General features: G+C 37.6%; 1 protein-coding gene and 1 pseudogene across 2 annotated transcripts; one reads left to right on the top strand and one right to left on the bottom strand.

Moving 5' to 3' along the window:
* The first annotated feature begins 1323 nt into the window (after positions 1-1323).
* On the top strand, positions 1324-1467 carry LOC122022194 (annotated as a pseudogene).
* A 1077-nt stretch (positions 1468-2544) lies between these two features.
* LOC122018571 (50S ribosomal protein L30-like) lies at positions 2545-5765 on the bottom strand. Of its 2 annotated transcripts, none has more exons than XM_042575921.1 (3): positions 5484-5765; positions 5219-5400; positions 2545-2766 (listed from the first exon to the last, which is right to left on the bottom strand). In XM_042575921.1, the coding sequence occupies exons 1-2, from the start codon at positions 5679-5681 to the stop codon at positions 5254-5256; spliced, it is 345 nt and encodes a 114-aa protein (XP_042431855.1). In that variant the 5' UTR covers positions 5682-5765; the 3' UTR covers positions 2545-2766; positions 5219-5253. The 2 variants fall into 2 exon arrangements, with proteins under 2 accessions (XP_042431855.1, XP_042431854.1); XM_042575920.1 differs by having other exon boundaries at positions 2545-2760.
* Between the last annotated feature and the right edge of the window lie 11515 nt (positions 5766-17280).

Genomic DNA, 17280 nt, shown 5'->3' with positions numbered 1-17280 from the left:
TTAGCTTTCTATTAAAGGTTTTGTCTAGTCGGTGGTGGTTGCTCCCATATCCAAGAAGGCCATGTGCCTCGCCACGTCAGTACTGGGAACCTTTTATGGAAATTAATATTTAATGGAATTAATAACTTAAGGAGACTTGGGTCGAACGTGTTAAGTTCCGCAGGAGATCCAAGTCAAAACCTAAAAGAACAAATAGATTAAGTTTTGGATCAAACGTGTTAAGTTCCGCAGGAGATCCAAGTCAAAACCTAAAAGAACAAATAGATTAAGTTTTGGATCAAACGTGTTAAGTTCCGCAGGCGATCCAAAATTTAATTTAAAAGAACACATGGTAGCTAGGAAAAGGTTCAGACCTTTGTACAAAATTTTTGTACAGTGGAACCTCTAGGTTTTCCGAGTAGCAACCAACAATAAAACCCATGTGTAAAGGCGGAGGTTCCTAAACAAGAAGATGCCTTCACGACCAATAGCAGCACGACAGGTGTCCGGGATATACGACAAAGCCCAGCATGTAAAGGCGGAGGTTCCTAAACAAGAAGATGCCTTCACGACCAATAGCAGCACAACAGGTGTCCGGGATATACGACAAAGCCCAGCGTTTAACGTTTTCTGACAGGGTTGCAGGTTCTAGAAGCGGGGCGGGTGCATAAAAGAGGAGGATTCCTCGTACGCGGGTACGCTCTCTCTTCACTTTTTCCACAACTTTTCATCTTCAGTCATTTTTGAGAGCTCTCTGCTTTTTCTGGGGAAAAAGGACCTGACTTGAGCGTCGGAAGGCCTGATCCGGGGACTTTTTCCCTGAGTTCTGGTCTCTAACGTGAGGAGGGGGATCGTCTGAGTGTGTGCAGGATCCTGCAGCGTCGTCAGCAGCCCGTGGGAGCCGAATCACCCACAACTTTCCGTCAACAACCAAGCCGTCGCGACCAGCCTTCGTCCGACTCAGTTTTCGGACAGGATCAGTAACTGTCAATTAAGTTAGTGAAACTCAAAATTAAATTATATTAATGTCCTTTCTTATCACACTAAAAATAATTTTAAATTTTATTAATAATTTCCACAGACATATCAATCAGGAATCTAAAATTCAAAACTTAGCTGCGATGTATTATTGAAAATTTTTTACATTAATCAATCAGTGATCTAGAGTTTGAGACGCAACTGTACGTATTATTGAAATTTTTTTCATCATTAATTTTCTATGTTGTTGTTTTATATAAAAAAATATGTATTGTGATGGTTCTCTTTAGTTCTACATCATAGAATTGACAATACTGCGAGTAGAGAAACTTCTATAAATACATTAGGCCGACAACATTAGAAAGCATACTTTTCTCGACTTTTTGGCTAAGATCAAGTTATATTAAATTAATTTTTTATAAGGGGAGGTCTGTTATAGAAGTTTACTGTTGGAATCTTCGAACGTCACCCTTACATTACACTATTACATGGGGCTATCACATCCTTATCCAATTTTTGTGCAACCTTTTAAAGTCCCTTAAAGAGTAAAGAGCGACACTCGAGATAGGTACTTTATACTTAATGACTCTGTTTAGTACTCATGTATTATATTATAAACATTCATGTATTATATTATAATTGTTGCGTGTACATGATCACTGGTTAAGAGAAAGATTAAAAGTGTAATTAACTGGCATTTCATGGTGATGGAGATACGTAATTATGGAGTGGAGCCCTGCAATTAAAACTATTGGGAGATGAGTTAATTCTTCCTTCCCTTCATTATTTCATTGTCCTCCCAATAACGATGTAAGGATAAGGCATGATTATTTGATTAATTAATGCAACTAAATATATCTTATTAGTCAATTAATTAGGTAAAATGATTGCAAAATAAAATTATATATATATATATATATATATATATATATATATATATATATATATATATATATATATATATATATATATATATATATATATATACTTTTTCTAAACTTTATCTGAGATCATTGGAATCTTTTGAAATAACCTCTTTTTTTATTTATGATCAAAAGTGCATGCCATCTTATCACTATATATTTAAAGTTACGAGATTATAACTACTCTAATATGATGTTTGATCTATATTAAGTTACAAGATTATAACTACTCTAATATGATGTTGATCAATATTGACAATAACGGTAGATGTTATAAGCCTACAACTATTATTAGTGTTAATCAGAATAAAAAAGATAAGATAATTTTTTAAAATGTTAACATATAAAAATGTAAAAGAAGTTATGTAACTAATCAATTTATAATTATATTTTACAATAATTTTTTAAAAAAATATATTTATTAATGAATGGGTTAAAATATGTGGGAGAATGCTTTCATTCAAAATTCAATTATTTAGAAATATAAATAGATGCTTTTAATAAGTCATGAAAAATTGATCCAATTTTATACAAATTAGCCAGAAAACCGATATGGTTTTCTTTTACTTGTATTTCTACACACTTTAGATAGTCAACTCGTGAAAAAGAGTGACGCAAATGCAAAATACAGTAAACAGGGCAATAACACATGGCATTCCAACAATAGTTAATATTCAAGTCTTCAATGCTCAACGGGGAAAAAATTGACAAAGTATGGTTGTATCTAGCACGATCGTTTGCACATACGAAAACAAGAACACTCATGGAAGAATACTTTCAATTATAACTAAATACTAATACAAAAGAACAGTTTACTGAAAGGTAACAAACTGGTCCTTGAATGTAGCCATGCGCAACGCCCATATATGCTTATAAGGACCTGAAAATAGAACCACCATTGTTAAACATGATTGACAGATGTGCAGTTGCAAAGGAAAAATATTACTAGTATTAACTAAGAGAAATCTTTTGCGATGAGCAAGTAATGAAAACACAAATCAAATTTGCACCCTTTTTTTAAAGGAAGTGAACCAAAATTGAAAAACTATCAAATGGATACCTAAGAACTTGATTCAGAAAAACAAACAGAACAAGGTACCCAAGTGACCTCTCATAGCCTATCTCCTCTGATGGAAGGTCAAAGTAGTCTCTAACAAAGTCTCTCCTGAAAATCCTCCTGATTGTCAAACAGACCGTGCCAAAGTAGCACGTTCACTTGAATTTATTCATTAATACCAATTGGAGTAATAATTTATGATTTGTTAATCTAAAATATCTTTAATTGTTTAAATTGATTATTATGTGAGGATTGATGGTTTTTTACCTTATGTGTGAAAAAAACAGATTCATACCAACTTGTTCACTTTTTGACAATTTGCCCTAATCAAGGGTAAAATCTATAGTTTGTTAATGCCATTATCTTCAAAATGTGTTCTTGTAAAAGGATGATTGTTTATGATGTACGGATGGTTTTGGCTCAGTCATTTTGGAAGTCAAATGCATGTTGTTCAATTTGAAGGTTTGGCCATTTTAGATCCAATGTATGACATTTTATCAAAAGGCACACCCAATTTCCCAATACCTAATGAGCACATCATACTTGGGTTTTTATCAAAAAGTGAACTTTTCCCAAATACCCCTCGGTCCTCTGCTTGACCAAACTGCTCTTTGCTCGCCCAAACTATGGCAAGAAGCTAAGTGTTAATTCTTTCTTACCAAAAGTTTTTGATGGCCCTAAAATGCCAAATTGATGCCATTGCACCCTATTAGCTCCTTGAGCCTATTTATACCCTTTTTCTCCCACATTTTTGAACACTTTAGAACCATCAAGTGCTTTTGGACAAGCGTGCTTGGTCATCCTAAAGGGCTCAGATTCATGTCAAATTGGTATCATTGCATCCAGTCACCTAAATCTCTAATTCTTTTTCTTAAAAAAAGATTTTTTGATATTTAGGGCTGTCAAACACTTTTGATGACCCTAAAAGGCTTGGGTTAGTGAAGAATACAATTGCACCCCAGAGTGGGGGAGGTAAAGGAAAGGGGATTGAATCTTGGCTTACTATTTTAGTTGGCTGTGTATTATGATGACCTCATGAACTCAGTTAGTTGGCAACAACTTATTGAATTTCTAAAAGTAGGGGCCTGATAGATGTTCGTTCTTAAAAGCTAGAATGGTTAAGTTTTAGGTTAGATATGACCATTAACCCTTGTATTGGTGCATAAAGTAGAAATAAATTTCAGCTGTATGCGTTGAACAAGAACACAACAATCCTAGCATCCTTAATACCATTGGAAAAGTAGAAAAAAAATTGAATGAAGAAAACCCCCTTTTGCAATCCCTCTCATCTTAGCTTTATTACACCAAATTAGTGCTTGAAACTAGATAAAAGATTGGGAAATCTTTATAACTCGGTAGGCAATGCCAAGAAGGATTTCTTAAGTTATGTAGGTTATTCAGATTGCCATATTCCTTCGAATGAATAATGCAATTTCCTTTAATAGGCGTAATCTGATAGACATCAGGTAATACATCTCTAGTTCCAGGTGTATATCATTTGTAACCTCATGATGTTACTAGCTGATAGTGATAACAAATAGTTTCTTAAGGATCGGTTTATGTTTCAGAGATTTGGCACACGTGTAGAATAGCTTTCAGTGCATTAAGTTTAATTCTCCTCTAATATAATTCTGTAAATGTGTTAGTGACTATAGATAGTGACATCAAAAAAAAATCCAATGGATAGTACTTAGTGAAGCACGCATATTATAGTGATGTAGTACAATAACCATGATTATAAATACAATTTAGGTTAAAATTGTGATCCCATATAAATCAAGGCTTCCAATCAGACATGACAGGAAATTGAGAAGACACAAGCATGCTAGCTAATATGATTTTATCTGAAATCTGGAGTTAGAGTCATTAAGTTAACACAAAAAAAATTATGAAAACTACAAAAACCTTATACAAGCTGATTCTTCCTTAGAAAACTGACTGAACCAAACACCACCATACTTTTGAGGATAATATGAAAGCATCTCAGTTTAATCCTTAACCAGTATTAGAGAAGTTCTAAAGTTATAAATAAATCTTTGTATCCGTTTAACTTGAAACTTTGAATGAAGAATCGCTAGTTTAAGATTTCCCAATTCTTTTTGATTTCCAGATCACCTTACACTGATTCGTAAGTTCTTAATTGAATTAACTGAAAATAATCACAGCCAATAGCAACATTCAGAATGTTTGCATCCAAACAAAAAGTTAAACAATGGAGTTTCAATTATTCAATTCCAACAGGAGAGGACAGAGAAGAGAAAAACAACATAAATTTGCTAACCTAGTCGATCCATTGTCAAGCCATGAGAAGAACAACTAATTAGCCGACTCGGCCGCAGAAGAGGAAGCCGCAGGAATAGAGTGACTGACGACGATCGGCGGGCGCAGAGCTCGTTGCTCCGCCTCCTGCTGCTTCCTGGCGTTGTGCATTTCCTCCGTCTCCACGGCGACCAATCTCTTCACCTGGCCAGTCAGCAATGAATAGAAATGAGAAGAAAGTCGAGAATCCAGGAAGTGTTCAAAAAGGAAAGAAAGGGAGACGGAACCTGGTTGAGCATGCCGAGGAGAGATGGGGTTGTGCGGTGGATGACGGTTCGGTGGCAGCGGCGAAGGCGCATGGCGTCCAGGGTGCGACGGTGGAGGCGGCGGGTGCCAGGGAGGCCGCGCACCAACGTTATGTACAGGCGAGGACTCCACGCGATTGGCACCCGCGCCTTGAAGGCATTGAACGCGCTTCCGCTCATCTCCGATCCCTCTCTACGCCGCCGACGAAGAAGCGACGATGGAAACAGCGAAGGCCTTTCTAGGGCAAAACTGACGTAGTGGAAGAGGAGGCCGGAGATAGAAATAAAAAGGCTTAGATCGTATTTGGGCCGTAGTCCAATTTTATTGATAATTTTCAGCCCAAGCCAATAAGTATAGCTTATAATTCTTTCTTAAAATTATTTTAGATATTATTTTAAAATCTTGTTATCATAAAAATATCTATATATCTTACAAGAACAAGAACCTTCTGGATATAAAATGTAGGTCGTTGAATTAAATTGATCAAACCCATTAATTGGGGAGGATGACGCCTAAAAGTAATTATCCTCGTAAATATAAAGCACTCTTCACTTATTAATTTTCCAAGCCTTCTCATCTCTCTTAGGTTTTTTTTTATTCGAGTCGTTAGCAAGTTAAACTTATTTAATAATTTTGAGTGGATAAATTATTTAAATGTCACATAGTTGAATGATGCTAAAACTAATCCTATAATAGTTGGTATAGGTTCTTATCGTTGAGCATTTCCGTGTTGTGCTTTGAAGTAATGACATCGAAGAATCTCATACATTAGAGGAACAACATGCATAAGGCAGATGCAGTAAGACTAAGGACAATAGAGGTTGATATTATTGAAGCTTGTGTTACTAACTTGGAGCAAACCATGGAGATTAGTGTTGATAGGTAAGAGGAAGATGTTTTGGAAGTAAAGTCCATTATTGGTTCCTCACTGAATGTTTAAATGGTGTAGTTGCAAGACATCACTTATTGGACTTATGACATATATGGAGTAGGAATTGTAAGACTTATGGAGAGAAGCAAATACTCTTGGATATAAGTGATATGAATGAAGAAGAGGTGGAAGAAGAAAGAAATTTCATTGTGAATGAGATTTTAGTTCCACGTTGGAAGTTTCAAGACTTATTGATTGATTTATATTAATTCACATACTTTGATGATGTGAACAAATATATAGGGAGAGACTCTCTCTCATGTGTGGGTGTCCAAGGTGTGCAAATCTAGGGCCCGGATTGCACTAAACTATGTTGGCTCATGTGCGAACATGACTTACACGCCGAATGCCAGATCGGGCAGGATAAAATTTATCCAAGTGGAAACCAACATTTTACTACGTAAACCTTTTTATTGCTTGTGTAATGGATGCATTAAAGTAAGATTAATGCAGATGAAAATGGTTAATCGAAACGCTGGCGTTTCACAGCTCGATGAGCAATGATCATTAGCGTTGTCGTTGATCTGAGCTTCTATATAATGTGGTTGCGATTATAGGTAAAATACACACCAAAAAGTAGCAGAATGTCTCCACCTACGCTCCCTCTTCCTTTGTCGTGCAACTCCTGCTCGACGGAGTGCTTGTGATAGCAATCGAGTACCACTCAGTTCGCCGTGACTACCAGTACTTGGTGAAATCACGGTTAATCGTTGTATCTTGGGAAACAGACGACCCGAGTAAATCTCGAAGCACTGCCAGAGGTGGGGAGAATCTGTTTCAAAGAAACTGCATCAAACGCAAGCCTCGGCCTGCTGCTCACTCTGTTCTGCTGGTCCCACTCGACGTCAAAGCCCGACCGGCCTCTTGCTCGGTTAGCTCGTTCGGTCCCTACGTCCGCTTGTTCGGTCGGCCTCTCCGCTCGCTTGCTCGACATCTTTGCCCGGTCAGCACCAATTCACCCGACCGACACCAGCTTGCCCGGCCTGCCTGCTTCGCTCGATCGGCCACTCGCTAGGCCTGCCTTTCTGCTTTACCTGACCGACCACTCGCTCGGCTTGCCTATCTACTTCGCCTAACCGACCACTCGCTTCGGCCTAACTGCCCGCTCGACCTATCTGCCCGGTCAGTCAAACTACTGCTTGCCCTCTTGACTCTTCAGTCTGCTCGGACTTTGCTGCTCGAAATCAGAGCTCAGACTCGGAGCTCGGACTGCACTTAGCAATTAGTAGAAATCAGCCTTGCTAGCAGCCTGAGATTATCAGCTCAGGTCATCTTGACAGATAAGTGAATTTAGTTCAGTGTTATTTAAATTCAGCTAATACCCTGTAAATCTCCAACAGCGGATTGTTTCTTTCAACAATCTTGAAATAAATTCGATTTTGTTGAGATGACCACTGAACCAATTGTTGAGGTGCAACAAACTCAACATATGCAGGCCCCTTCCCCTCCGATTGGAGTTGTGCCAATCAACCATGGGAAAAGGCAAAGAAGTTCAGTGAACTTCAAGAGGTGGCAACAGAAGATGCTCTTTTACTTGACCACACTCAATCTGGCTCGGTTCTTGACCGAGGACCCTCCCAAGCGTGCTGAGGATGCTGATGGGCAAATCATCAGTGCAGTAGAGGCATGGACTCATTCTGAGTTCCTTTGCCGAAACTACATCCTCAACTACCTTGCCGACTTGTTGTATGCTGTGTACAACACGAAGAGAACGACTAAGGAGCTGTGGGAGTCTCTGGACAAAAGGTAAAAGATGAAGGATGCAGGGGCCAACAAGTTCATCGTGTGCCGATTCCTAGACTACAAGATAGTTGACTCCAAGACGGTGATCAGCCAAGTCGAGGAGTTTCAGGTGATCTTGCACGAGATCCACTCAGAAGGGATGACTCTGAGTGAAACCCTCCAGGTAACTACTATCATTGACAAGCTACCTCCTGGCTGGAAGGACTTCAAGAACTACCTGAAGCACAAGCGGAAGGAGAAGAATGTGGAGGAATTTATTGTTAAACTTCACATCGAAGAAGACAACAAGAGTTCAGAGAGAAAGTTGTTCTCTTAGGCTACTGTGAAAGCTAACGTGGTCAAGCACGGTCAAAGCTCGAAACTGAAGAATCCCAAATCTTCCAAGATGGGACCTAGAGGAGGCATCAGCAAGAAGAAGTTCGCTAGGAAGTGCTTCAACTGTGACTGAGTGGACCACAAATCTTCGAAGTGCAGGAAGCCGAAGAAGAAGCAGGAGGCCAACCTGAACGAGGGACTAAAAATGTACGACCTTTGTGCAATGGTCTCAGAACTGAACCTGGTGGGTTCAAATCCGCAACAATGGTGGATCGATACTGGAGCCACCAGACATGTGTCCTGCAATAATGAGCTACTCCATAACTTCGAAGAAGTCACTGGAGACAAATTGTTCATGGGGAACTCAGCAACCTCGGACATCATGGGCCAAGGAAAAGTGGTGCTGAAGATGACCTCATACAAGGACCTTACTTTCAATATTGTATTGTATGTTCTGGAGATTTGGAAGAATCTAGTGTCTGAATCACTGTTAAATAAGCATAGATTTCGTATTATTTTTTAGTCTGACTGAGTTGTATTGTCTAAGAATGGAATGTTTGTAGGAAGGGGTTATGTATCTGATGGGTTATTCAAGCTCAATGTAATGGTTATTATGCCCAAGATAAATAAAAATGAAATATCTTCCACTTATATGCTTGAGTCTTCATGTTTGTGGCATGGTAGACTAGGACATGTTAACTACGATGTGTTGCGTAGATTAATAAATATGCAAAGTATAGCTACATTCCACCTTAACCCAAAATACAAATATGAGATTTGTGCTGAAGCGACAATGACAAGGTCATCCTTTCAACATATTGAAAGAAGTAACGAACCACTTGACCTAATCCACACTGACGTGTGTGACCTAAAAGGTACGTCAACATATGGTGGTAATAAATACTTCATCACTTTTGTAGATGATAACACAAAATACTATTATGTGTATCTTCTCAAAAGTAAGGATGAACCTATAGAGAAATTTGCTCTCTATAAAAATGAGGTTTAAAACCAACTTAATAAAAGAATTAAGGTGGTTCGAAATGACAGAGGCGGTGAATACATATCACCGTTCGCTAAGTTACGTGCTGAGCATGGAATCAGACACAAAACAATAGCTCCTTATACTCCTCAGCAAAATGGAGTTACTGAATGAAAAAATTGAAATCTAAAGGAGATGATGAATGCTCTTCTATTGAGTTCTGGACTGCCAGAGTTCATATGGGGGAAGTTATGTTAACAGCTAATTATCTTTTAAATAAGGTGCCCCGAAAGAAAATATATAAGAGCCCTTATGAGCTATGAAATGAAAGACAACTATCCTGTAAATATTTATGAATGTGGGGATGTCTTGCCAAAGTGTTGGTGTTTGATCTGAAAAGGATTAAGATAGGACCAAAAACTGTTGATTACATATTTATTAGATATGCACAGAATAACAGTGCATATCAATTTTTTGTGTATGAGTTACAAATATCGGAGATACATAAGAACTCGATAATAGAATCAAGAAATGCCTCATTTTTCGAGCATGTGTTTCCGTATAAGACCCGAGAGGATAGTAGCTCTTTAAAATGGGCATATGAAATACAAGGTGAAGATAGTGATGAGGAACCAGTGGAGGTCGAGCTCAGGCGGAGTAAAAAAACTGGGGTAGAAAAATCTTATGACTCGGATTTTATCACTTTAATGTTGAAAAGTGAGTCCCGAAGTTACTTAGAAGCAGTAGGCTCTTCTGATGGATCTCATGGGTGAGGGGCAATTACATCTGAGATAGATTCTATCTTGCAGAATCATACTTGGGAACTTGTAGATCTTCCTCCTGGAAGTAACTCACTAGGTTTCAAGTGGATCTTCAAGAAGAAAATAAAGTCAGATGACACAATTGATAAGTATAAGGCTAAATTGGTTATCAAAGGATACTAACAACGAGAAAGTCTCGATTACTTTGATACGTATTCTCTAGTGTCGAGAATAATTTCCATTCAAGTATTATTGACTATTGTTGCTCTATGGAATCTCGAAATACATTAGATGGATGTAAAAACATCCTTTTTAAACGGGGATTTAGAAGAGAAAATCTACATGGAGCAACTTGAAGAATTTTCGTTATATGACTTAAAACAAGCATCAAAGCAATGACATGAGAAATTTAACAATGTCATGAAGGAATGTGGATTTAAGATCAATGAGCGTGATAAATGTGTCTACATAAAAGCAATAGGGTATGATTATGTTAATTTGTGTCTATATGTAGATGACATACTTATTATTGGGAGTAATGATAAGATAATCAAATCCACTAAAAATATGTTGAACTCAAAATTCAACATGAAAGACATGGACCTAGCTGATGTGATTCTAAGAGTCAAAATTTTTAGAACAACATAATGACTTGTTCTTAGTCAGCCTCATTACGTGGATAAGATTCTTGAGAAATTCACCAAGGGTGATACTGCGTTGGCACGAATGCCGATAGATACTAGTCAACATCTATCAAAAAATTGAGGTGAAAGTATCTCTCAGATAGAGTACTCTCAGGTAATTGGAAGTTGGATGTACTTGATGAGTTGTACACGACCAGACTTGGCCTACACAGTAAGTAAACTGAGTAGATACACGAGTAATCCCGGTGTTGAATACTGAAAAGGGATAACAAGAGTACTGAGGTACTTGAGATATACTCGTGAATATAGACTGCACTATATGAGATATCCTGCTGTGATCGAAGGATACAACGATGCAAGTTGGATATCTTATATAAAAGACTCTAAGTCTACGAGTAGATATGTATTCACTCTAAGAGGTGCAGTCATTTACTAGAAATCTTCTAAGCAAACTGTAATAACCAGATCTATGATGAAATCTAAGTTTGTAGCTCTTGACAAATGTGGTGAAGAAGCTGAATAACTACGACAATTCTTGTAAGATATTCCAAGATGGATGAAACCAGTGTTGGCAATTTGTATACATTGCAATAATCTATAAGCAATTGGCCGGACACAGAGCCATTTTGTATAATGGTAAGTCTAGGCATATACGTCATAGACATAATACCATTAGACAACTACTCTCAACGGGAGTTATTACTATTGACTATGTGAAGTCAAAGGATAACCTAGCGGATCCACTAACCAAATGGTTAAATCGAGAGTTAGTAACAAGCTGATCACAAGGAATGGGCTTGATATTGTTGTCAGCGATCAGTGCAGAGGGCACCCAACCTATGCTGACTGGAGATCCCAACAACTAGGTTCAAAGGGACAACTAAATTTTACTGACTAGACACACTATGGAGGATAACCCAATAAAACAGTGACCGGACTGGGGTAAATTGATGGACTTTTAATGATCAAGAAGAGTAGATGGTTTCTCTGGAGAGATCACCTATGTGAAAAAGAAGTTAGGCCGCTTCGAAGAGAATTGGAGGCACAATTCTTAGAGCTTTTCACAGAACCAGGCGTGTTTATGGCCAAGAACAAACATACTCATGAGAACTGAGCTGTATCAGGGAGAGTTTTAGGTGATATATGTCAATGCTTATATAAACGGAAGAACAATTCAAGGGCATTACGTTTATTATCAGCTAGTAAGCAAATAGATCAGCACCAGGGAAGGTTCAAAGGGTAAAACCTACCTATCCTATATTAGACTCAACTGCAGAATGCTATATCACATACCCTATCTCCATTCATGTGGGGAATTGTTGGATAAAAGTGATGTGAATGGAGAAGAGGTGGAAGAGGAAAGAAGTTCCATTGTGAATGAGACTTTAGTCGCACATTGAAAGTTTCAAGGCTTATTGGTTGATTTATATTGATTCACATACTTTGATGATGGGAACAAATGCATGGGGAGAGACTCTCTCTCATGTGTGGGTGCACAGGGGGTGCAAATCTAGGGCTCGGATTGCACTGAACCATGTTGACTTATGTACGGGCATGACCTGTGCGCCGAATGCTTGACCTGTCAGGGCAAAATTTGCCCAAGTGAAACAACCAACATTTTACCATGTAAACCTTTTTACTTCTTGTGTAACGAATGCATTAAAGTAAGATTAATGCAGAATGAAAACGGTCAAGCGAAATGTTGGCATTTCACAGCTCTGTGAGTAATGATCATTAACGTTGTCGTTGAACTGAGCTCCTATATAAGGAGGCTGTAATTATAGGTAAAATACACACCAAAAAGTAGAAGAAGGTCTCCACCTACGTTCCCTCTTCCTCTGTTGTGGAACACCTGCTCGGCGGAGTGCCTGTGATAGTAGTCTAGTATCGCTCAGTTCACCGAGACTACTAATGCTTGGTGGAATCACGGTTAACCGTTGTATCTTGGGAAACAAATGACCCAAGTAAACCTCGAAGCACTGCCGGAGGTGGGGCGAAACTGTTTTAAGGAAACTACGTCAATCATAGGCCTCGGTCTGCTACTCGCTCTATTCTGCTGGTCTCGCTCGGCGTCAAAGCCCGACCGGCCTCTTACTGGGTCAGCTCGCTCGGTCTCTACGTCCACTTGCCTGGTCGGTCTCCTCGTTCGCCCAGTCGACCTCTTTGTCTGCTCGGTCAGCCTCTCCACTCGCCCGCTAAGCATCTTTGCCCGGCCGACACCAATTCGCCCGACCGACATCAGCTCGCTCGGCATGTCTACTTCGCCCGACCGACCACTCGCTCGGCCTGCTTATCTACTTCGCCCGACCGACCACTCGCTCGGCCTATCTGTCTACGTCACCCAACCGTCCACTCGTTCGACATGTCTGCCTGCTTCGCCCGACCGACCACTCGCTTCGGCCTAACTGCTCGCTCGACCTGTCCGCTTGATTGACCAAACTACTGCTTGCCTGCCCGACCCTTCAGTCCGCTCGGACTTTGCTGCTTAGACTCGGAGCTCGGACTGCATTTAACAATTAACAGAAATCAACCCCTGCTAGTAATTTGAGATTATCAACTCAAATCATCTTAACAGATAAGTGAATTTAGTTCAATGTAATTTAAATTCAGCTAATATCTTATAATATCTGACAACAAATTATTTCTTTCAATAAATGCATGCATAAAGATAGAAATGTCAATTCAGATATATCGAAAGTTTGAGACGAATTGAAGTGAGGATATTATAAAAAAAATTCAACCAAATTTGTATCTGAATCTGAACCAATCTAAATAATTCAACCAACCATATCTAATTTTTTACTATACGATATTATTATTTTATTCTTTAACAACAAAATTAAATAAAAATTTAAAACACATAATAATAATAATAATAATTATTATTATTATTATTATTATTATTATTATTATTTTAATTTAAACACATAATAATAAACCTTCTAATAAATATTTTTATGGATTCAAATATTTAAATTTAAGAGGTTAATTGTCTAAACTATTAATTACTCCATGAAAAAAATATATTTATAAAACTCAATCTTTCACAAAATAAATATCATAAAATTTATAATATCAATATAAAATCAAAAAGTCTTCAAATGGTCAAGCATCACAAAATAACTCTCAAGTTTGAAGTTTCACTTCATCCTAAATTCAGATCAATATGTGTTAATTCGAATCCAATCCAACCCCCCTAAAAAAATCAAGTTAGATTTCGGGTCCAACTCGATCTGATCCTGAATCCTAAAACCCTTAATCTTAACTCGATATTTTTCATATCAATTCAGATTAATGGATCGGATTCATTTTTAACCCACATGTGAGACTAGCTTAGAATGTTTAAGTGTCTATGGCATCAACACTGTCCCGATGTCAACCATAGTCATTTATAAGGGTGCCCGTGATGCCAAAGAAGCCAATTGTTTCTTGTACAATCTTGAGATTTTCATGGGCATATAAAATGATGCTTCGAGGATCAATGATGTATCCATCTACTCATAGAATATTGCATAGCTATATGTTGGCATTGCAAGTTTGATGATAAGAGTAAGGAACTGTGTCAATGAATAATTAGGAAGACTTCAAAAGATAGCTTAGTGCAACTAACATTGAAAATGAGACACATGGTCATTTACATTGGTTGAAGCATTAGGAACCATGTCAAGAGATCGATAACATGTTGGATAAGCACTCTCTCTTTTACTTCATGGATAGCTTGAAGGGTCTTATGTTCTTAAGCGCAACCGTTAATGGGAAAAAAAAGTTCGAGCCATGTTTTAATATAGAAGCAACTCACAATTTCATTGCCGAAGATGAGGTAAGCGGTTACAGCTCAAGATTATTAGCGGTCGAGCTTCCTTCAAAGTTATGAATTTGCTAAACATGTTCCATTCCTAGAATTGCGAAGTTGATTTTGGTTCAATTTAGAGAATGGAGTAAAGGCCTAGACTTTTCCATGGAGCTAATGGATGACTTCCAAATAGTGTTAGAATTGAAGTTCTTCAACCAAGTGTCTGTATTTCCTCTCTTAACAGATAACTCCCTCAATATGCTTAGAGGAAATAAAGAAAGTGTGATTTCGATTGAGCACATTGTTGGTGTAATCGATCTCGGATCAAAATTGATCAAGTTGACAAAGTCTGATTGACTCAAGTATGAATTTAGATGTTTGATCAATATAAGAGAGGAAAGTCAAAGTGTATCAAAAATTTATCAGATACTTGGTGATCGAAAATCCAACGGAAAGGTTGGCAAGAGGAAAATATAAGAGAATCAAAAGTTGATCGGACACTTGGTGACCAAATGTCTAACATGAAAGTTGGCAAGAGGAAAATCTAAGTGGGTTAAAGGTTGACTGGATACTTGGTGATCAAAAATCTAATGGGAATGTTAGCAATAGAAAATCCAAATAAGTCAAGGAGAACCGAACACTTAGTGAAAAAACCTTAGCAGGTTAAGATTGACCAAATACTAGGTAACGAAAAGTCCCAATAGGTCATAGATGACTAAATGTTAGGCAAGGAAAATTCTAGTAGATTGATGTCAACCGAATACTAGGCAAGAGGTTACCAATCGATTTATGAGACGTAGCAATCGATTGGTGAACCCTAAACTCAGATTCAGAGTTTAGTGTTGGACAATTGATTGACCCAAACCAATCAATTGAGTCAATTAATTAAGTTTATTTCGGGTGCACAATAGAATCCGGAATCAATTGAAGCAATTGATTGAGCTTAAAGCAAACAATTGGCAGAAGTTTTGTAAAGAAACAGAAGTATACTGAATCGATTGGCTTAATCAATTTAGCCTTGTCAATCAATTGTGTTAATCAATTGGCAGTGCTTTCTTGAGGTAACAAAAAACTTCGGAATTGATTGAGTCAATCAATTGAAAGTTGACATTATATCGATTGGTATGATTCACCAATCGATTAGTCGGACGAAAAAGAACCGTTCTATAGGTTTGAAAGATCGGATCTGACATGACTATCCATTGAGGGTAATGTCTAGTGGCGTATCCAGACAAAAAAGGAAGAAGGTGCTCAAAGAAAGGAGTTGGAGCTTGTCTTCCTTCTTGCTGCTCCTGGGACTGCAACATACTGGTGGAATTTTCCAGTAGCAAGGGGGTGCTCAAGCACACCCCCGCTCCCCCCTAGATCCGCCACTGGTAAGGTCAATCAATTGGAAGGCATTTGTTAGCCCAAAAGCAACTCTAGAAAATGTGTCTCATGGAGATTTGATGTTGTCTGTTCTTGAGGGTTAGAGGTGAAGTGTTGTTGTATTTTCAACCATAAAGAAGCTAACCAAAGAAACAAGCAAGCATCTAAAAGCAATGATCTCATATGTAAAGTTTGTTTACTTTTACTTGTTTGTGTATTTTGTCTTTCTTATTGTATTCTTGTGCTCAAACTTGTAAGAGACTTTTACAAGATATACAATAAAGTATTATAAAAACTATAAATATGAAAGTAAACTAATTTGATAGAAGTAACTCTTTGTCAAGGTTGATTGCATCACCTTACAATGGTAGAATGATAACAATATGTACGCAAAATGAGTAGTGGGCGCGATTAATATTGTTCTATTCAAAATGGCTTTGCTTACTATTTATAGAGAGAGCTAACAAACCATCCATCGACTTAATTGTCCCAAACAATCGAATGCTCCATTGATCTCAGAACCCTATGTAAAACTTTATAAAATTCATAACAAAGCTTAATGAATTTAGATATAGATCTTAGAACATCGTGATAATTGCACTCCTATTCATATTTGATAAAATTAAAGTACTAACCTTAAGTAGCCATAGATTTCTCTTCGTAGAAGAATAAAGAAATGATTTCTCTCTTTCCTTTATCCTAAGTATTTTTTTGATCGATAGATAATGAATTATGTGTTCTACCATTATATGCAGAGAGAGGATCGTTTCACAACTACACGTTCTATCAACGTGTGTATAGGTGCACCTTTTCAAATTGACCAACCTTATCACCTTATCAAATAAACATTAAATATTTAAACTATAAATTAGATATTAAAACTATAATTAAATATCTAATTATATTGTGGCACGTGGGTCACAAAAACTTACATTCTCCCACTTGGCCCATGTAAAAAGAAAAAATAAACACTATGGTTTAAACAATAACTTAACGCTTAGAGCATAAAGATAAGCGCATCCATTCATTGGTCATATCATAATGTCATAGTTAAGTATGTATATTAATATGAGTCATGGTAGTTCTATATCATCATTTCGACATAGTTCCTTCCATGTACCACAATATTACTGTTATACTTAATATGACTCATAAATGAAAAAGGTCAATGATAATCCACATTAGTATTTGTGTTAAGACTGAAATGCAGTCAACTCCATGTATATACTAATAACAAGCAT

This window comes from Zingiber officinale, chromosome 9A, assembly GCF_018446385.1.
Source record: "Zingiber officinale cultivar Zhangliang chromosome 9A, Zo_v1.1, whole genome shotgun sequence".
NCBI classification, from domain to species: Eukaryota; Viridiplantae; Streptophyta; class Magnoliopsida; order Zingiberales; family Zingiberaceae; genus Zingiber; species Zingiber officinale.
Note: the sequence above shows the minus strand (reverse complement) of the source record. Positions and strands in the feature narration are given on the sequence as shown.

Bases quoted from the DNA above. Each gene is read 5' to 3' on its own strand.
- LOC122018571 (XM_042575921.1), bottom strand. From the start codon at position 5,681: ATGAGCGGAAGCGCGTTCAATGCCTTCAAGGCGCGGGTGCCAATCGCG. The intron at 5,401-5,483 runs GTTCCGTCTCCC...CTGACTGGCCAG, and splicing joins TCCTCGGCATGCTCAACCAG to GTGAAGAGATTGGTCGCCGT.